The sequence below is a fragment of the Lactuca saligna genome, chromosome 1 (assembly GCF_052625555.1).
Source record: "Lactuca saligna cultivar CGN05327 chromosome 1, ASM5262555v1, whole genome shotgun sequence".
Taxonomy (NCBI): domain Eukaryota; kingdom Viridiplantae; phylum Streptophyta; class Magnoliopsida; order Asterales; family Asteraceae; genus Lactuca; species Lactuca saligna.
The window spans coordinates 8,430,004-8,452,173 of record NC_136417.1 but is presented as its reverse complement, the minus strand read 5'-3'; the positions used below and the strand labels follow the sequence as shown (position 1 = coordinate 8,452,173).

At 35.9% G+C, this 22,170-nt stretch overlaps 3 protein-coding genes across 3 annotated transcripts; 2 read left to right on the top strand and 1 right to left on the bottom strand.

The window, feature by feature from the left end:
* Positions 1-260: 260 nt before the first annotated feature.
* On the bottom strand, positions 261-4,893 carry LOC145046017 (O-fucosyltransferase family protein). The gene is made up of 10 exons (XM_078994316.1): positions 4,085-4,893; positions 3,347-3,419; positions 3,103-3,170; positions 2,921-3,009; positions 1,894-2,091; positions 1,517-1,721; positions 1,270-1,437; positions 1,012-1,179; positions 751-941; positions 261-655 (listed from the first exon to the last, which is right to left on the bottom strand). The coding sequence occupies exons 1-10, from the start codon at positions 4,511-4,513 to the stop codon at positions 496-498; spliced, it is 1,749 nt and encodes a 582-aa protein (XP_078850442.1). The 5' UTR covers positions 4,514-4,893; the 3' UTR covers positions 261-495.
* A 4,646-nt stretch (positions 4,894-9,539) lies between these two features.
* PSAN (photosystem I reaction center subunit PSI-N, chloroplast, putative / PSI-N, putative (PSAN)) lies at positions 9,540-10,471 on the top strand. Its single transcript, XM_078994251.1, has 3 exons — positions 9,540-9,925; positions 10,013-10,138; positions 10,298-10,471. Exons 1-3 carry the CDS (start codon positions 9,632-9,634, stop codon positions 10,385-10,387), a joined length of 510 nt encoding a protein of 169 aa, XP_078850377.1. The 5' UTR covers positions 9,540-9,631; the 3' UTR covers positions 10,388-10,471.
* Positions 10,472-14,253: 3,782 nt separating this feature from the next.
* LOC145045866 (receptor homology region, transmembrane domain- and RING domain-containing protein 2-like) lies at positions 14,254-16,691 on the top strand. Its single transcript, XM_078994174.1, has 4 exons — positions 14,254-14,771; positions 15,107-15,331; positions 15,442-15,843; positions 15,948-16,691. Exons 1-4 carry the CDS (start codon positions 14,648-14,650, stop codon positions 16,466-16,468), a joined length of 1,272 nt encoding a protein of 423 aa, XP_078850300.1. The 5' UTR covers positions 14,254-14,647; the 3' UTR covers positions 16,469-16,691.
* The last annotated feature ends 5,479 nt before the right edge of the window (positions 16,692-22,170 follow it).

Genomic DNA, 22,170 nt, shown 5'->3' with positions numbered 1-22,170 from the left:
ATACACTATTCCGAATAGAGTTGTCATTTCTTAAAAAAATAATAACAATAAGTTGGTTAATTTTAGTAACAAAGTCGTTTATAGTTTACTCGATTTCCCATATAAATATGTGCCCATTAATCATTATGAATAAAAAAGTATAACTACATTGTTGTTTTAGGTAAATAAAATAAAGTATATTTACCCATATTTGTAGGCAGAGGTTTGTTATACTCACGAAAGAGTACAAACAAACCAATTCGAATCCGAAGCAAAATCTGTGTATCTAATTCTCTTGCAACTCACTTTAGTATGTAGTATATACAACAAACCAATGTGCATGAGTTACCATATAGCACACCAGCAGCTCAGGGTTCATATTAGCACACCAGCTCAATAACCCGATCTAAATACAAATCAACAATCATAAAACATATGACTAACTACACGTGTAAAAAAAAAATTCTAATCTTAAAGTTAAAATCCCCAAAGGCATATATTTATATATCTATAAGTTTATCTTCTTAGTTTTGTTGAGTTTTTTGTAGTTGCTTGCTTACACATGCAATCCGGCATGGGGTAAGTGAAAAGTGAGGCAGTTGGCTTCTTCAGTTCGCTCCCCTTTACATCACTATGATGAAGCATTTCCCGCAGTTGCTTTTGAAAGCTCTCCCATCTAAACATCACAACAATGAGCAACATCATCCTTTGTATCGTTTTTTTGAGAAAATGTTAAAACTAAGTTATCAGTTTCATGATTTGATGTTATACCTGATATGGGGGCTATCAAACAATTGAGCTAATTTTCTCTTGTCAGGTATTATTGTCTTTGCATGTCCTTCATAAAAATAGCGTCTGTGACCAATTAAAAAGTGTGGAAAATTTCCTCCCTGAGTAGTAACAAAAACCTCACTATGTAGACATAACGTATAATCAAGAGCAGCCAACCTAGACGAGTACCCCTGCATCAAAAACAAACAGTCAGCAACTAAAGTTGAGGGACCAAAAGTGTAAATTTCAGATGTATATTACCATAAATGGAGCGAGCTCCTCAGGTGAAGCTAACGTATCCTTTGTTTCTAACCGAGGAAACATTTGTTTAAGTGGGGCCATATATTTTTCCGCCTTGTAGATTTTACCAGCTGCCACATATACAGAAGTATTGTTATCAAAGCCCATGCCTCTAAGCATCATTCCAACCTACAAATTAAACAAAGAAAGGGAACTTTTAGTCTTTCAAACATTATAGTTTCAATTATTAATAGGCAAGAGATTGTATTGTTATTGTACCTCGAGGGGGGTTAAAGGGCATTTTCCATCCATTCTAATTGCACCGGGTTTTATTATCCGATTCTTTTTCCGGAACTTTCCTCTCCAACTTCTTTCACGGGCAATATCCATTTCTTTTTGTTCTTCCTCCCCACCATCATATATGCAACATGAAAAGGCAACCATGTCCTTCAAAATAACCAAACATTTTTTCAGGACCATTTAATAAAGATTTGGGTTAAATGCATTTAGTCTTCAAGTTGTGCACCTCTTCAAAACGGAGATGAACAGAAATATATTTTCCACCACTGCTAGAACTATTACGGATCATTCTATCAACCATTTTTGCTGCAAGTGTGCGTATAGGTTCTGAAAACCTAAGTGCCCCAAAGTTGGAAAGACATCTATGCCCCTGGATATCTGAAGGAACAGCATGAGCCAATCTGTTAGAGAATGGCGCAATACGTACAGCCCTGCACAATCAATAATGTCGCAGCCCTGGTTGTTAAAATAGACGGAAATAGTCAACAGTTTTATGATACAAAAAAAGAAAAAACTACAAATTTTATTAAAACATAATCTATTGAGTATATTGGTATGATAATAATAAAGGAAAAAGGTTTGTAAGATGGCAGATTTACATACCCTAATTCCAGGAGCTTTGGCAAGACCTTTTGAAGGTAGTAAGTTGGACTTGACCAACCTTTGACTCTCAGATTTACAATGTTGCTTATGTTGTTGTCAAAACGTGTGAGTACATCTTCTGGTAATTCTCTAACCACATTCACATGACTTCTCAATGCGTATATGAAGAACTCCTCATCAAATATATCCCCAAACTTGCTGCAATTTGGAAACCGGGAAAGTATATAATGCACAGCATGAATAAAGACATGTTACATGGGAAATAAACATTTTGTTAACATGTTAGATGGGTACCATATTATAATAATGCACCCTATGTCCCAAATCTAGAATACTCATCAACAAAGAAACCTTATGGACCAAAATAAATGCAATAAATAATTCAAAAATTAGCTACACGATATTCTTATTAATCATGAATATATACAAGATTACAGGGATAATTTGGGCAGGATACACCAAATACAAATATAAGTCCAATACAAATACAAAGCCTATTTATAATTTACTAACAATAACAATTTACAGCAATTTCCTGGTCAGAAATAGGTTTAAAAAGTTGGGTAGCTTAACTGTCCAAAAATTCCTATGTGTAGCCTGAATGATAAAAAGTGAAAAGTAGTGTTGCCTAATTATATAATATTCATTGTATTTATTTGCAAAATTGCAAAATAGGAGGGTTTATTTATTTGATCAGGTAAGCTTCTTTGAACAAAGCAGAACTTATATTTATGACTAGTTAAATCATTATTTTATCACCAACTTTAATAAATTAATCACCTTCACATTAAATACAAGGCTCCACATCTGTCATTATACGTATATACCAAAAAAAGCTATTATCATTCTCCTTTGCAAAGATACAAACAAATATGGATAGTATGATTAATCATATACCAAAAAAAGCTATTATCGCCCTCGTAATCATAAACAGTTTTTGCCAAAACATTTAATATAAAAAGGAAAAACAATGGGAAGTTAATTTAACAGAATTTAAAAAATAATAATAATAATAATAATAAGCTACCTTGAATCACGCCATACACTGTTTAAATGAAACATTGGAATGACAAGTGTAGCATTCAGTAGCCCTGCCACTGCCACCGCATCACATATCTGATTTTGAGAATATATTAATTAACTAAATAAGTTTTATTTCATTAATTATATAACTAAATACCAAATTTAAAGTAAGGTTAGAAAAAGTACAGATAATCTTTGTTGGTTCAACCCCCCATTTGCTTCAATTATGAGGAACCCATTTGATTTTGGTAATTCTGGAATTGAAAAAAGAAGTTATATAAAGATATGATTTAGAGCAAGATAAAGAAGGAGAATCAGTTAAAAGATGAGTTCACAAACATCTAGTAATCAATCCCTTTCCATTTATAGTATTGCATGTTTGACATGTGTTCTACTTAATTATGGATTAAATTACTTGAAAAGCACTAACCTGCTTCAGAATTCTGGAGGGGAATACAGGGCTTCCAAGATTGACGTGTCTTCATGTTCCACACATTCATCATCTGTGATTTCCATTTTACATGCAGAAAGTTACAAATTTAGACACCTTCAAAATACAACTCTAGAAAACATGAAAATTAAAAAACAAAAGAAACTCATAGCTTCTTCTACATATACAGAGACTACAATTACAAACTACAAGGTTAAAGAAAACTAATTGCTTGCTATATGGCTTATCAATCATTAAACAGGATGAAAGGGAAATTAAATGAAATTGATTATATATTCTTCATAATAACAAACCAACTAATTAGTAATTATATATTCTTCATAATAACAAACCAACTAATTGCTTGCTATAGAAACCTATACTAATTAGTAATTACCTTCTTGACTTCTAAACATTATGCTAATCCTAAATTAGGTAGCATGAATCAAACTAAAAGCCTCTTATGATGAATTCCGATTCATTAAATGAGGGTTTGCCTGCATTAATTATTTAAAGTTTAAACCCTCATTTGAGATGACTGATGAGAAAGCTTTTCTGATTACAAACATTAGGCACAATAAAGGTTTCCCCTAAATTCAAACTCTACTTTTCATGGAAATTTTGGAACTGATGACTATTTTCATGTGGATCACACTTTCCATGTGCAAAGAAAAGAAAGATGTTAAAAACAAAAGCATTGCATAAATATAACAGAGCAATGGATAAAAAACATATTACCAAGTCATTGCTGCGATTATTTTCAGCTTCCATATACGGCCACAGGTGTTCAAAAACCTGCGGACTCCGATACAAAGATCCAACCGGAGCTGTTTTTCCGGTGCTACTTTCACTACCTTTACTAATCATACCAACATCAAACCCCATTGTACCCATATACAACAACATTGCAGAGATATAAAGCAAGGGAGCAAATAATAAAATCCCTCGCCGCCTATACACCGCCGATATCACAACATACACCCACCGCTCCACAAAACTCTGCAGCTTCGCGTCTACACCACCACCTCCACCGCCTCGGAAACAGCCTCCACCTCCACCGCTGTTGACTTTGTTACGACGAAATCGAGGGGAGGAAGGGGGTGATGGGGACGGCGAGATGCTCCCACTTCCGGTGCTTGGCCGTCCTAAGCGGCTGTAGCCGTGCATTTCGTGGGATCTTTAAGTTGATTACAACAAATCGGATACCACAAAGATTCCAACTTTCTTCGGATTTCTCACAATTTCAACTTGCCCCAGGTACAGAAGGTTGAAATTGGGAGAAACCCAGATGAGAAAATAAACTAAGAATCAATTACTGTACATGTAACTATACCGAGACGGATTTGGGAAAAAGAATGATAATAATAGTATAGTGTCAGTGTCAATTACAGCGAAGGGGGCATGGTAGCTTTTCTTGAAGAGGTAACAAAAACAACCGGGGGGAATAGAGTTTGGAGTAAATTGGATTCAAAGCGCGTAGCAGCGTCAGAAGCTACAAATCCCATTAAATTCCCACTTGTGATCTTCAATTGCGAATAACTTTATTAAAAATTAGAAAGTGAAAAGTATAGTGTGACTTTGGGTTTTCTAACGTGGTGTTATTTATGACTTTTAAGTTTTAAGTAACGCTCTTCTTTCTTCTGGAGGAGCTTCACCGACATTTTCATGGCATCTGTCGGCAGTGATTATTCCTATGGCTGGTCAAAGTTAACCGTGGACGGTAAAATGGTCAAGTTACTAGTTGACAAGAAAGGAAGTGATTTCAACACAAATCATAGTCGAGAACACCAGATTTGAAATGTGGATGGTGTGACATGACATACTTTTAACTTTGACATTAACAATCATGGAATAAGAACCATTGCAACTTGTTTTCATGTGAGAGAGAGAGATTTATAAGACATAAAAGAAAAAACCTTAAGTAGGAGGGAACTATAAAATGAGGAGCGCCATAAATGGCTTCCCTAGTCTTAAATTGGGGTTATCTCCTCACAAAAGCGAACCAATGGCTTTCTGGATTATAGAATTGTTTCTTGAGACACAACAATAAACAATTAGAAAACTCAGTCCCACAAGAATTGAATTAAGGGGGGAGATAAGAGTTGGGAAGTCAAAGTTGTTTCCAAAGTAAACATTCTGCTAATATAAAAAGAGAGAAAAGGAAATGGATAAAACTCATGCTCGGCGCGTATGATATCTGCATATTAAATAACTTAGTACACCATGTATAAACAATAAAGCATGAAACAAAAAATGTTAGGGGTGAACATGTGCTTAAAGTATGAAAACACAAACGATATGAGTAAATACTATAAATAAATCATGAGCCATGCATTGGCCATAAAGCTTGTAGCAATAATCAAGAGAAAATTAATGAAATAGGGGGTGTTTTAAATAAATAACAATGAAATTTTGAGTTTTGGAAAATGATCATAAGATCCGTAAAGAGGGTTCTGCAGATCCCTTTAATTCTCTGAGGAACGACGTACGGTATTGCGGAAATGACATGGCACCACTAAAAGACAAAAAAAAAATTGGGGCTTTAATGGTTCTGCAGAGGTGTCTCTGCGGATCTTGTGAACACCGCTGTGGATCACTTAATGTCTCTGAAGAATGGGTAAATACTTAAAAATCCCAAAAAAATCTCTTAAAAAATTACTCATACTCATTCCTCAAAGACGTTAAGCGATCCGCAGAGGTGTTCACAAGATCCGCAGAGACACCTCTGCGGAACCTTAAAAACCAAAAAAAAATTGTATTTTAGTGTTGTCACCTCATGTCCTCATAGGTGTTCTAAGTTTCTCAGAAACATTAAGTGATCCTCGGAGCCCTCTCTGCTGATCTGATGGTCATTTTACGAAACTCAAAATTTCATGGTTATTTGCTGAAAACACCCCCTAACTTTTTGTTATTTAATGAATTTTCTCAATAATCAAACTCATAGGACTATAGACAAGCACACAAACTCGGGTCGGTCTAGAAAGGAAACAAATAAGGGTAAATTTTATATTCAAAAGTCTACTCCATTACATTGATTATATGCTTCCGCATTATCCTTATCTGACATTTCGGTGACAATTTGGATTTTTAAGGAATCTAGATGTTTCCATGTTGACGAGCAAAAAACAGTATTGAATCCAAACAATATTATGCTTGAAACAAGTTTATATAAAATTGAAACCAATCTAGTTTGAAGTAGAATCGTTGGTTAGTGATCGGTTTGGTATTAGACAATTGGAATCGGTTTGGCTAAAAAAACCAGTTTTCTTATATACCCCTTGGAAAAATTTATTATTCTTTTGGTCTAATGAGCATATAACCGATTGCGATCGTTTTAATTAGGTTGTCAAGCTTGTACCAAACCTAATCAACCAACTAACCCAAGCAATTCGGTACCCAATATGTTTGGTGGTTAACATGTTTTTCATGTATTATTGTACCAATTAAGTACACACATCCTACTTGTTTTGTCTATTAGTATTTTTATCAATTGATGGTACGTCGATTTCTCCAAGGGTCGAAGCGCACATGCTTGTTATAACCACTATTAAAGTCATCATTGTACTTCTAGGTCATTGGATGCTTGAAATTCAATGAGAAAGAAAAGAGTGGGCTTTACAGTATTCTGAGTTCTCAAGCTTTACCTTTTGAAGCACTGAGTTAGTAGGGTTTTGTTAAAAGAAGTTTAGTGTAGGTTTATGGAAGAAAATGTTGCATACCTCATACATTGAGCGAAGGCATGTATATATAATTGCATATCTAGATAAGATGGTTATTGGTCAGGCCATGACTTGTCATTTTTACTCAAGTCTGTAACTTTGTGGAGTAGTGGGACGACCATTGCCACACTTGGTAGCGTTTTTCAGGGGCATTGTTGGCTTAGTGTCCCATGTGTGAGTCTTTGACCTGCTCCATTAAGGCCAAACAATCCCAAAATCTTTTATCGTTTGTCTTTTATTGGCGCTTGTGTCCATAGTAGGGATGAGCAAATAACCATTACAACCAAGACCAGTTGGAACCGAAACCATTTGGGAATAGAATATGTAATTCAAATCGGTTATTGGTTCTTCCATATCCATAAATTCGATTATCGATTTTTCAGTTCCGGTTTGATTCGGTCTAGTTTTGGACCTTAATGACCAGAAGCAAGCAAAATACTTGTTGGAACTGTAACATCCTCCTTTCAAGCCTAGACATTTTGCATATGTTTTTAGTCAAATAATTTAAAATAAAAATAAAATATTATAAATAAAAATAAAACACTCAAACTAAAAATAATTAAAGTATCTGACAATTTCTTTATCTTAAATTTGAATGTAATCAAATAAAGGATTAACATTGATTTTGAAAACAAAATATTCAAAATGTCTTTGAATTGTAGAAAGGTGATTAGTAAACAAACATTAATTATGTAGAAATTTGACATGTAATATGCAATTTTTCTATTTTAGCCGAAATTTCAAAATTTGTTGCAAATTTGCTACGAACTTTAAATTTTGTTATACAAGACTAGTCTTTTTACAAATTTATTTTATCAAAATTTTTATAAACTTTTTTACTATTATTTTATACTTTTTTAGAACTTTTCAATGCCTTTTAATATTTTTTAGAACCTTTTTATTATAATTTCATTGGAAACTATTCACAATATTCATAACTTTCGCACATGAACGTTAATAGGAAACGATTCACATTTGGATATCTGAGTCAATTTTAAGTGTCTCAACTCTCAACCACACAAGTTTCAATTTTTTACCCTAATATGAATGCACATGATCATTAATAAAAACTCAATTTTAAAACCTTAAAGTTTATACCCATTTCAAATCTCTTTCAATAATCTCATTTTGTGAATGTGTAGGTGATGCATATAATATTTCTTATAGTATATGCTCATAATATTTCAAACAAGGAAAGTTCAAAATACAATATATAACAAATTAATAGATAGGTAATGAATTCATCTCAACTAATGTGGATACCCAACTCCACTTCTAGAGATGTTTGGATGATTAGTTGTCATCAGTCACAATTGTTTAAGTAATTAATTGTTAATTGCATTTTTAACCATCTTAATCAACGTTTCTAGTCATAAACATCTTCATTTATTTCTTTGATATCATCCATAAGTCTATAGAAGAGAGTTATGGAAGCATCTATATTTGAAATTGATCAAGAAGTTTGAAGCAATGTTTTAAAACCCGGGTCAACCCGGCCGGTTCAACCGGTTGGACCGTGATCCGGGGCAGAAGGCGGGTTAATTGAGACCGGTTTTTTGTAAAAATACGAACCGGCCGGGTTTCCCCTAAACCGCGGTTCGACCGCTTATGTTAAACCGGTTAAACCGGTTTGACCCGTTTCAATAGAGTTTGGATAGTTGGATACAAGTAACGAACGCCAAAACAACGAGCCGTTTACGGTTTTTTCAATGTTTTCAATGTTTAAACTTTGTGGACATCAAATTATTAGTTTTATATGTTTATGCATTATGCATGAAAGTAAAAATATATAAAAATAGAAAAAGACCATAAACCGGGTTGACCCGTGAACCGGTCATCACACCGGATCAACGAAAAACCCGGGTTTTAAAACATTGGTTTGAAGTCGAATGACAACAGAATTTGACTCGCTCTAGTCAAATGACATGATCAACATAATTTTGAGTTTAAACCTATAAATGGTTGTCATTTTGATATATAAGCCTCCAATTTATAAATCGTTTTAATAATCATTTTAATGTATGATTTTTTTAATTAGCTCTGTTAATGAATATCAGTTGCTTGCATTAGTTGTCACGTATAAAGTTATAATCAAGTCATGCCTACACGCGTAAATTAAGCTGATACAAAACGTTGACGGTGGTATGTAAAATATTATTTCTCCCCTGTATAGTCCTAATGTCCTAATTTAAGTATTTTTTTTAGTTACTTTACTTAAATATTAATGTACATTGTGTCATTAATATACTATATTTAAATATACAACCATTAAGCTTATATTAAACCATATAACAAAAAACTCAAAACTTTAATCACCATTTTTTATTTTTGCATATTTTATTCGAAGAATATAAAAAATAAAAAGACAAAACAGAGAAATATTGCATATCAACAAGAGAGGAAGATGTGCCAATAAGAATGAAGCAATCTCACCTTATCCACACTCCCACCACAGACCATTTTCATATCCATCAGTCTCACCCACAAACTTATATCTCTTACAATTTTCTTGTATATAAAATTCCACCAACGAATCAAAATCATTCCTAAACACCATCGATCTAATATGGCCACAATGAACTCCAGTGTATTGGCCTGCAACTACGCAGTCTCCGGTGGTCTTGCTTCCCCGGACTTCAACTCAAAGCCTTCCTCCGCCGCACCTGCAGTCGTCAGTTACAAGTTGCCGGTCATCAGGGCTAAGCAGACTGTGAGTTCATCGTCTGGTTCCATTGATCAGTCGCAGCAGGGAAGAAGAGCCGCTCTACTTTGTCTGGGAGCTGCACTCTTCGCCAGTGCCACCTCCTCCGCCAACGCCGGCGTCATTGACGAGTATCTTGAGAAGTCTAAAGCTAACAAGGTTTGGTTTCTTTCTCTAAAACCGTTTTTAAATTAATACATGGTTATATTTAATTAATTGTTTTTTATTTGTAATGGAATAATTAAGGAATTGAATGACCAAAAGAGGTTGGCAACAAGTGGCGCAAACTTTGCAAGAGCATACACAGTTCAATTTGGAACATGCACCTTCCCCTACAACTTCACAGGCTGCCAAGATCTTGCAAAGACAAAGGTTTGAACTCTGATTATTAAGAACGAATTCAATAACATAACAGATTAACAGTGTTATAGATGTAGATTGTTAAGAGTTTAATTTGCATGACTCACAAAGATCTAACTTAAAGATCTTGGGTATATGTGGTTTTGATTGCTTGATATGTACGTAATGCAGAAAGTGCCATTCCTATCGGAAGATCTAGAGTTGGAGTGCAAAGGGAAGGACAAATTCAAGTGTGGTTCCAATGTGTTCTGGAAATGGTGATGAGTCTTTTATGTAAACCTTGTTTGTATTTATGTGTGAAGAACTTCACTCTTTTGCTATATCTATATCACTTTTAATTTCCCATTCTTTTCCTTTCGGTAATCAGTATTCTTGACTATTGTATATAATGTGAATTTGGATGCCATATACTATACGGGAACCCTTTAATTATCGATAAGTACTTCTTGTCTTCAACATAATTAATAAAACTTTAATTTTAAATCGAGTCACTTCACATCTTTTGACATGAAAGTTTTAAAATAAACGAATTGGCCACTAAAAATACATGATAACATATGGTTGAGCTTTAAAACCGAAAACCTAAAACCAGTCTAGTTATCAGGCTGGTCATTGGACTAAAACCAAGTATCGGGTCTGAACCGTTGGATCCTGGTGAACCAGAAATTTTCTCTAGGTGTAGCATAATTTTTTTTTTTTCCTATTCTATTGTTTCTATGAAAGTGTCTACAATGCGACTTGAATAAAAGTGAGCAAGTCGTTTTAAATGTTATAAAAAAAAGTTTGACATGTAAAAGTTCCTAAAAACCAAAAACTAAATGTTTTGGCAACAAACAAAATCATGAGCTAATTAACCATGCTAAAAAATACATGTGTTGACTGCAAATAAAGTGAGCTAATTAACCAACAGTACCCAAAACTCATCTAAAGATTTTACCGGTAAAAAAAAATCCGACTTGCCTATAAACCTTGCTTTATCATCTTATTCATAATACAATTAAGCCAAAAAGTTCCCAAATACAAAACCAAAATGAACAATTAAAAAGCAAGGAACGGAATCACAAACTTACTAGAAATACATATTAGTCCAGAACCTAAACTTACTAGAAAGACATATTAGTCCAAAACCTGCCCAACTATCAAACTTAATTTACACTTTAAATTAACTTTCCAAAGTAAAAACTAGTATATCTATGAGATAAGTTTGTCAATCTTGTTACAAGACTACCACTTGGGCAAAGGAATGCTAACATTTAAAAAGAAACCGCAAAGATTATTGTTTTGGATCATTATGCTAGTAATATAAACAAGTCTTGTTCTTTACACGATTAAACATACACTTTTTACTATCACAAACATAAGACTATAAACTTACACCCTTTATCTTTTAAGACATTTCATTTAAACATTTCAACGAACAATTAATATGAACAGACTTATTCAAGAAAGAACACTTGTTCATATGAACTTAAAATTAGGAGTTTGAAATCAAATGACTAAGAAATTGTGAAAAGGATTACATACCTTTCAGATATACAATTCACATTGTTTTTAGAAACTCCGCCTCCAAGAATGATGAATTTGTTGATTTCTCCTACATTGTGAAATATTTTTGCTCCACTTCAAACTGTCATAACAGATTTGTTATGAGTAATATCAACCATGTTTTGTTTTCCATAATGGAGTTCAATGTTTTTTATTCTCAAATTTTAGACTCCGAAAACATCTTATTTGGATATGTATTGACTGGCTTACAACTCTAAACATGGGGTATCAAAGTTGATTTGTTGATGTTTCTACAATGTTCATAAATTTTACTTCACTTTAAACTGTCATAAACAATTCGTTATAAATCTGACCGGCTTGATTTTTGTTGTGAGGAAAGGACTCTCCCTTTCTGGTACCTTAGAATGTTAGTTGGTGGAGATATCTCGAGAATGTCAAACTGAAGAGCTCTAATTAAAAAGTTTCTAGCATAAACTTTCAAATTGGAAAGCCATTGATTCTCTTTCGGATGGAGATAATGCTTTGTAAAGTGGTTCTCGGGAGCTTGGGATCGTACATGTTATCTCTCTACAAGGCTCCCGCCAAAGTCATTAATAAACTAGAAACCATTTGTTGAAATCCTTCAATCACTTAACCTAGCTCTGCTCTCAATATGGTGGTGGACGTTTAAAAAAGAAGAAAGATCTTTATGGCCTGATGTGATAAAATCCATTCATGGCCCGGATAGAAAACTTAGGGTTTGTCACTCAGTTGTTGTTGCATATAGGAGAAGGGAAACATGTTTTACAGAACTAATGAAGGCTAGGAGTGGGCTCTCGAAGATGATAGGATTTTCATGATTTCTTCCATCAAAAAGATCATCGACTGCCACACTATTGAACATTTAGATTTCCATACTTATTGAAACAAGTTGACTACCAATAGAGAAAATGTGCTATTTTGGAGAACAAGGTTGGTCGTTTACCAACATTGGAGAATTTGGCAGTGAGAAATTCTCAAATCGGATCCATGCTTTGCCCTTTGTGCCACAATTATGAGGTGAAGGAGAACCACCTGGTAAGTGTTCGACAGCTAAGGTAGTAATCGCTCTTCTTAATATGTAGAGTCAAGAGTTCCCAACCAACATGGTTACGAAGATATAGACTTGACAATTCTCAACACGACCCACAACACAACACGAAATAAACGGGTTTGGGTTGAGTTTTTCAACCCGCCAAATCGTCAACCCGTTTATTAAACAGGTCATATATGAGTTTCTCAAAAAAATATACGGGTTGACCCGCCACCCTGTTTAGAATTTTAATAAAAAATTATATATTTTTTAAATGTATTAAGTATTATACATTATATATTTTATATTTTATACTAGGATATGATACTCAATATCAATGACCATTTGACTTGTAGGTAACCATTTGTTGATTTGCATTGCAACGTGGTTTGTGTTTGCCCTAAATAATTTAAATATCCCGCAAAAAACGACTGCATGAATGATCGAATCATTATCGAACGACGTCGACGCATGCGATTGAATTTATTCATGTTTGTCTTAATGTTTTAGTTTGAACATATTTTCATAAATGTTTATAATTTTCATTTGGATGTTTAAGACTTAAGTTTTTAAAATTCGGATATGTTTGCATCAAGAATTTATTCATGTTTAATTATAAACTTTATTTATGGAATCTAGCTCACAAACATACGAACCCAACTCTGACCTACGAACCCACCAACCTGTGAACCCATATAAATAAATAGGTTGATGGGTCATATATGAGTTTATGTTCCAACCCGTGATCCGCCAACCCGTGACATGTATAATTAAATGGGTTGTGTTTGGGTTGGTATAATTTAACAGCCAACCCAAACACGACATGATTGTCAGGCCTACGGAGATATGTTCCAAACTATTCAGAAGGAGGATGGATATAAGAAGGATAAAAGAAACTGATTCTCTTGGCTTTCATATGAGTTTTATGGTGGTATATGGACAACATGATTTCAAAGAGCATGGTGATGAATTGTAATTTCATTTTATGTGAAATTAAAACCACCGCTAAAAACAGGGTTAGGAGATCGTTATCGTGGGACAACTGGAAAATCAATCCCAGCTTGCCTTGTATTTCGGTTAATGTTGGTGTAAGGCTTTCTGGTATGCTCATCACGAGAGGGTTCGTGGTCTACGTGGCCACTAACCACGGATGTGAACATCATCCCAAGGTTTTAGTGGTGGAGTTATTTCGTTGTCATATGTGGTTGGAAGAACGGAACACCACAGCTAATAAACTTGCTTCTCTCTATCTCTCTCTATCTTTCTTCATCTCTCTCTACAATTTAATTAATTAAAATATATATTTTTTATTTAATAATCAAAAAATAAAATGAATATAATGGTGAGTATCCCAAGCTTTTAATGGTAGTTAGTGGTAATGAATTGACATCCACCACTGTAATGGTTAGTGATAAATATAACGAATGACTTAATAATATTCTTACCGTTAAAAATAAATAAATAAATAAAAATACCACAATTAATAACTTTTGATTCCATGCTCTTGTTTATAAAATGTCTGCTAAACGAAAAGATCCAGCACATAAAGAAACGATCTAGCACATAAACCGAAAGATCTAGAGCCCACCTGGCCCAAGAACAACCTATGGGCGAATGGCGGCGGCTCACTCCATTTTCACGGTTCGTTCATCACTGATCGGTCATCACTAAAACCCAAATACCCAATTGATAAATATAAAGTAGGATTGACATGTATAATTCAACTCCGAATCTTTCGATTTGACTAAAGAGTCATCCACGGACTCAAACTCTCTCATCACTCATTAGCCTCAAATACCACAGAATACCCTAAACTATAACATGCCAGAATAGATTACATATCTATCTATGAGTATGGAATCTGATGTTGCTATCCGATTCTAGTTTCCCTGTATCTGGCTGGTAACCAAAGATTCAGTGGTATAAGATCTTAGGGTTTATGTGGGTTTGTTGATTCAGAAGAGATGTTGAATCTTTGCGTCTTGTTATGTGCCTTTTCTTGTTTAACGGCTTCTGGGGCCTTTGCTAATATTCTCTTGATCGGGAATAATATCAGCTTGTCGTTCACATCTGTTCCAGCTAACTTTGGTGAGTTCTCTCTCTCTCTCTCTCTCTCTCTCTCTCTCTCTCTTTTTTTTTTTTTTTTTTTTTTTTTTTGGTTAAATCGAGTAAATGGTTGAATTGAAATTCAACAGATTAAATAATTATGGTACATTAATCCCAAAAGGCCCGAGCTTTAGTAGTAGACATAATTTTTCTAAACTTTGATCTAATATTTTCTGCTACTGTAAAATGTAAATTGCATCCTACAAAGATTCTATAATTTGACTTTGAGCGTCAAACATATTGCTTTTCTATTATTAAATCGTTGTACTTTTCTTGAACATTCATTAAGTAAAACGATTGAATCTTTTCTTTTTCAGGGCGACCTGTGACAGGGTCTGGGGAACATGGAACGATATTCCTGGCATCCCCAGTTGACGCTTGCTCACCCTTGACTAATACTTTAACTAAAGACAGCATCAACTCCGGGTATTTACTAATAATCAAAGGAGGATGTGAATTTGTGGATAAAATCCGAAGAGCACAAGCTGCAGGATTCAAAGCAGCAATTGTTTATAACGATGAAGACACCAATTTGTTCCCAAGTATACCCTTTTCCCTATATGTTTTTCTAATCATTATAAATTATAGAATCATAATCAGGATCAGATAGTCAATTGATTAATAATCTAATTACAGCTCATTGAAACTGCAGTGATGAGAGATCCCGGTGGTATACATATACACGTTGTATTTGTTTCACAATCAACAGGATTAAAACTCCAAGAATATGTTGGTGTCAAGGAAATTGAAGTATTGTTTGTCGAAAGCTACGAGAACTCAGCATGGTCAATTATGGCCGTGGCATTCATTTCGTTACTTGCCATGTCAGCAGTAGTTGCAAGTTGTTGTTTTGTCCGCAGGCATCGAATAAGACGAAATCGCCCCCGAGGCCGTGTTCAGGAACACCGTGGGATGAGCAGCCAGTTGGTGAAGGCAATGCCGAGCCTTGAATTTACTGAAGATTTGGAAGATAATTGCACTTCTGCAACATGTGCTATATGCCTTGATGATTATAATGTCGGAGATAAGATTAGAATTCTGCCTTGCAGCCACAGTAAGTTTTATCACCTATGGTAATTAATGAGTTTCTCTGTTCTACGTATTTCTGGACAAGTGCCTCAACTAATAATCATATGTTTTAATCTTGAATTTTGACAGAATTTCATATGATTTGTGTGGATGCATGGCTGACATCATGGAGAACATTTTGCCCCGTTTGCAAGCGCGACGCCAACACCGCCACACCCGATCCACCAGCCACCGAACGCACACCCTTACTATCGTCCCCACCCGCTTCCGTGGCATCAACATCCATGTCATCATCTGCCAGGTCATCATCCTACGTGTCATCAAGACCGATGCAAATAGGGGGCTCGCCTACATCACTATCGTACGCCCCTCGACAATCATTCCCGAGTTACCATGAATCGCGTTACCCGAGCTCAGCTCAAAGCTCATTAGACATGAGAAATGCATCTTCTTCATTTAGATCTTCTCGTGGCTCTCATTTTAACTCCAATTCATTTGCCAGCCCTTCTTTATCGCCTCTGAATTCGATTTATATGGCGTTTTATTCGAATTCAGGTGATGGTTCATCGAGCTACATTCGGTCTTCGAGTCAGCAGGCACAGTCTCTGCTTCAAAGAGAGTCTGCAGTTCAGTCCCCCCTACAATGTTGACTATGTCGTAAAGTAGAAAAAAGGTGTATTGTTCATAGTCTGCTAACGTATCACCAAATTAAATGGCTTCTCATTCTTGCCTGTATATACTGTTTTTGGTTTGGTTTTGCTTTGATTTGATATTTGGGTTTCACGCAATGATTGGGTGTTTGATTACGTAGTTGTAAGATAGTTGTAAGGGTGTTGTATCTTATGTGGATAACTTAGTTTTTTTTAGATAAAACTGCACAAATGGTCTCTGTGGTTGGCTGAAAATTACTATTTTGGTCCAAAAAGGTTTGGAATAGAACTAAAGATCCAAACTTTTCATTTTGTTTCGAGTTTGGTTCAATTTGTTATGAACTTTTTCTTAATGATGATTTTGTCATTATTTTTTGTTCTTTTGCAATTATTTTATTACTTAATTGTTTTTTTATTAAAGGAAAAAAAATTAAAAATAAAATTTGTATTTTTCTATTTTATTTTTCCTTCTTCATTACTTTTCCTTTACGAAAACTCTTTAATGGTTTCTTCCCCAAAAATTTATTAAGAACATCAAATTAGATACAAGAATTTGCTATCAAAACAAGAACAACACCAAATCTCATTTCAAGCTTTTTCCAACAAAACCTAGATCTCATGTCAAGCTTCTTTTGGTGAACCTCTAAAGATATGGCTCCCGCTTATCTAGTTCCTCAAAACCATCGAGACCTGCAAAACTACTCACCACTTCCATCGAACACACCACACCCACCAATAGCTTTACCTGAAACCACAAACCATGGAATCAAATTTCTTCCTTTGTTGGGTCCATCTGGGCCTCCCCAAAATCTATCAATTCATTGATAGGTTTGGGGGTGAATCTAAATGGGTTGCATCATCTCATAACTGGCTCATCATTCAGGAGAGATTTGGTGTTGTTGGTGGTTGTGTTTGGACTTTTTCGCCATTAAAGCAAAAGAATCATTAAGCTTGTTGCTTGAATTTGTTGGTATTAGAGCTTTGTTGGTTCTGCAAGTCGAGAGAGATATGAGAGGAACAGATAAATCACAATCTTCCTCCGTTGCTTCTTCGTCATGTTTTGAAGATTCAAGATGGTTAAATCTGATGGGTGTATCTATAAATTACCACCGAGCCACAATAGTACACAAAAACAGATACACATACAAAGATAAGGTTCATAAATCAAACAATGTTGCAGAGTTATGGTTCAAATAAATCAAACAATAGTTCAACACATTCACGGTGGGGGGCATAATGGTAGCTTCGAAGATTTGAGTATCAATATCTCCAATTTGAACTTCAAACTGATCTTCGTGACTCACTTCGAACAGAGAAAGAAGCTTTCTACTCTACAATCCAAGGTTTGTGGGTAGAGGTGGAAGTTGATCTGCTGGTAAGAGGAAAATAGGCGGAGCCGATCGGTGGGTAGATGGTAGATTACGACAAAAGAATGCAAGTTCAGTTTGTGTTGGGCTGGAGAAGTTGCATGTAACGCCCGTGTTTCTAGGCTTGCCATTTTTAGCAATGTAATAGTCTAGGTTAACCTTGTAACTCAACTTGAAATAATAAGAATGTATTATTTGTGAATTATTTGAATTATGTGATTTATGTGTGTATTTTCTTAATTTTATAATTTAATAAATTAAGAATAAAATAAGCGTCAAAATTTAAGTGTGAGATAAGCCCGACATCTTTGCATAAAGTTGTAGTGGTCGAAACAAGGATTCCGGAGATATAAGGAATGCCAAAATCCGAGTTATAACGAAGAAGTTATGACCTGTCGAAGTTTCGCGACAGAACCGACACGACGCGGACTGACGTAAAATATGAATTTAAGATAGAGCGATATTTAGCCTTAGCGATCTAAACGAAAGTCGTAGATTTCGTTAAACCGAGAGCGTGCATAAAAGGAACGCCCAAATCTGACTTCGTATGAGGAAGTTATGATTTTATGAAGTTTCGACTTAGCAGTATACAGCCCGAATACTCGATTTGATATCGAGCGGTTTTTAGCCGAAACAATCTAAATGAGAATCGAAGATCTTGTTGTTAGTAGCGAAGCGATGAAAAGATAGGCGAGAACGGACGTCGGACGAAGAAGTTATGATTTTATAACGAAGTTTTCCTGTCCGAGCCTTCTAAAAATAAATAATAAAAATAAAAGTCAAAGTTAGCCGACGCAGTCTAAACGAAAGTTGTAGAGCGTAGTCTCACCTTCGCGTGGATATAAAGAACGTCGAAATCGGAGTTCGTATGAAGGAGATATGAATTTTTGAAGTTTTAATAAATATTTTATATTTATTTTAATTTAACTCCGATATTATCCGAAGAGAAGGAGAGGCGGTCTATCCGAAGTACGCAGCGCGTACTGCTGTACGCCCCGCGTACATCATAGGGCACTCGAGTTCTACGGTAGTCCGAAGTCGTAAGCGATGACGTAGAGGGCCCGGTGACGTAAGCGCTGACGATCTGCGAAGCATTACGCCCCGCGTAACCCCGAGGATCAGCCTATAAAAGGAGGTCCGAAGCAGCTTCTTTTCTTTTGCAAATTTCATCATTCTCTCTGGTCCTTTGCCTCGTTTTGCGTGCCGTTTATGCCCCAAATCCCCGGTATCATTCCCGAGCCCCGAAGCAAGATCCGAAGCCCCGAGGATCCCGAAGAGCGTTATTCCCGAGCCGAAACGCTGCTCACGAGGAGCCCAGTTTTGTGAAGATCTACGGAGAAACACCTCTTCTGCAAGCCGTAGTGCTGCCCGATCATCTTTTGATCAAGTGAGTGTGTAGTTATTTTCATTCCAACGCAATATTATGAAGTATTTCATATAAAATACGTGTTAGGTGCATATATTTGGTTGTTATACGTGTGAGTGTATATTCACTCTCTTCTATCTTCTAGATCTGATGTATTCTCTATGAAATACGTGTTATGTGTGTATGCCTCATCTATTATGTGGAATATGTATTGATTAAAGCATGTTATACAGGTTTTTAAACTATGTATAAAAATATATATTTTTATCTACTAATATGTTGGGTAGAACATGGGTAGATAATTGGTGTGTAATAAACAGATGAGAGGCCTCGGTGTTATTGGTGTTATTCTAGTCATTCAGCAGAGTATGGATGACGACCACGGACTATTCTAGACTGTCCTGTGGAACACTAGCAGGCTCATTACCTGTAGGTGTTGTGAACGACGTGTTCACCGGTGTACTCTATCCCCCACATGGTTGCCTACAGGATACTTATTGTTGAGGAAGCCCCTCTGCAGTAATGTCCATCCCGATGAAAAATCCTGAAATAGGTTCCTTATAATAGACGTTATTTTTAGGAACGTAAGGTGAGGATAACGGGAATGGGTAATCGGGTTTATTGTTGATTGTTGAAATTAAATATAATTATTGTGGGTTGAAAACCCTATATGCTCACCAGGCTCCCAAGCCTGACCCACTCAGTTGATTTATTTTACAGGAAGTGGCGCAAGAGCTTAAGATGGGCGAACATCAAGTTGTTTTGTTTACAAGTCTGTATATGTATATATTTGTTAAATGACTTGTAATGCTATCGTTTATGCTTTATGATCTGTATCGGAACATGACATCCCGTCTTTTGATTATGAAATGAAATCATATTTCTTTATGAAATGTTTTGATAAATATCTATTTTATCATGTTTTGTTTTTGGGAACAAATTCCGCATCTCTTTTAAAATTAAAAGGATTTACTCTGAAAATTATTTTAAAAAGCATAAATGAAATCGGTCTTTTCTAGCCGAGATTTTGGGGATGTCACAGTTGGTATCAGAGCATTAGTTTAAGCGAATTAGGAATGTGTAGGATTTCTAAACTTAAACTTAGGATGCTAAGTGGAGATTGCGAGGTGTGTGTCTGTTGGATCTTAGACACAAGCACTAGTTTATTTTAGGAAAGTTGCCTAAAATGCTTTTATGTGCTAAATGTTATATGTTGCCATATATGATATTGTTTGTTCGGATCTACGGTTTATTGCCAACCGGATCTGAAGGTTTATGTGTTTAGGATTCTAAGCGTATGTATACGATATTAGAACTAGCATGTTATCATTTGGAGTAATAAGGTGAAATTATTCGGTGTATAGATCAAAATGGTGAGAATAAGAAGCGGAGTTGGAAATGCTGATGAAAATAGGAATCAACCGCCTGTAATCGAGCAAGTACCTGTCGTAGCTGCTGCACCTGAGCCGATAACAATGGTTGGTGTACAAATGATGATTCAAATGATGTTGGATCGTCAGATGGAAGAAACAAGACGCCTACTTAGGCAGAATCGTAAAGAACCGTCAATTCAAGCGGAAGAGCCCGAGGAGAATGGAGGGCAGTCTGAAGGAGAAAACTTTAGTGGGATCATTGGTCAAGACGAACAACCAGTGATTAGACGCGATAACCAGTATGGAGGAAATGATGGTCGTGGGTGCAAGTACAAGGATTTCATGGCGTCCAAACCACCATGCCTATCCGGAAGCCCGACGCCGGTACAAGTTATGGACTGGGTCTCTGAAATGGAGACTATGTTTGAAAGTTGCGAATGCAGCAACAGGCAGAAGACCGCTCTTGCGATCCCTCTGCTAAAATCTGGCGTGTTAAGTTGGTGGAAGCTGTTAGCTGACTCTATGCCCAAGGGAGAAGCAAGCAAAATGTCTTGGGAAGACTTTCTGGAACAACTAAAACTGCAATACTGCTCCGAGCAGGACCTTCTGGAAATCAGTAATGAGTTTCAGAATTTGAAGAAAGGGAAATTGAGCGTTACTGAATATGCTACAAGTTTCACGGAAAAGATGAAGTTTATCCCATATTTGGTGCCTACAGAACTCTCTAAGGTCAACAAGTTTGCCCTTGGACTACCAGCGGACTATGGTCCAATGGTTAAGCAAGCAACCACATTGAAAGCCGCCATCTGGGCTGCTAGAAATGTTGAGACCCAGATCAGGGAAAAAGGTCTAGAAAGGTCAGAGGTTGGTGAGAAAAGGAAAATCGATGGATTTTCAGGGTCCAGCAAGAAAAGTAAATTCTCGAAGTCTAGTTCGAGAGGAAGTGGAGGAAAGGTAGAGGCGAAATGGTGCGACAAGTGCAAGAAGAAGCATCATGGGAAGTGTGGCGAGGAAACCACATGCTACAAATGTGGAAAGCCAGGGCATTATGCCAACGAATGCACTTTCACCAAGAATGTTTGTTATGGTTGCGGTGAGGAGGGGCACATCTCAAGGGATTGTCCGAAGAAGAAGGAGGCAGCAAGACCCAACATTCCGCCAAAGCCAAAGGCGAGAGCATTCCAGATGACACTGGAAGCTGCTAAAGATGAAGCTGATGTTGCTTCAGGTACCTTTCTCGTTAACAAATTGCCTGCCCAAAATTTTATTTGATTCTGGAGCCAACTACTCCTTTATATCACATGAATTTGGTAGAAAACTAGCTTTGCCTATTGTGAGACTAGATAATGCTTTATTAGTCGAAGTTGCTAGTGGCAAGATTGTACCTGTTAGCCATCGTATGAAAAACATTTTAATTGATTTGAATGGGAATAAGTTCCACGAGGAATTATTACCTATAGAACTTAATGGTTTCGACATCGTTTTGGGAATGGATTGGCTTAGTGCCAATGATGCCGAAATTTTATGCAAGAAGAAAATAGTGAAAGTGAATCCACCTGGAAAGGAATCGTTTATGGTGTATGGAGATAAACGCAG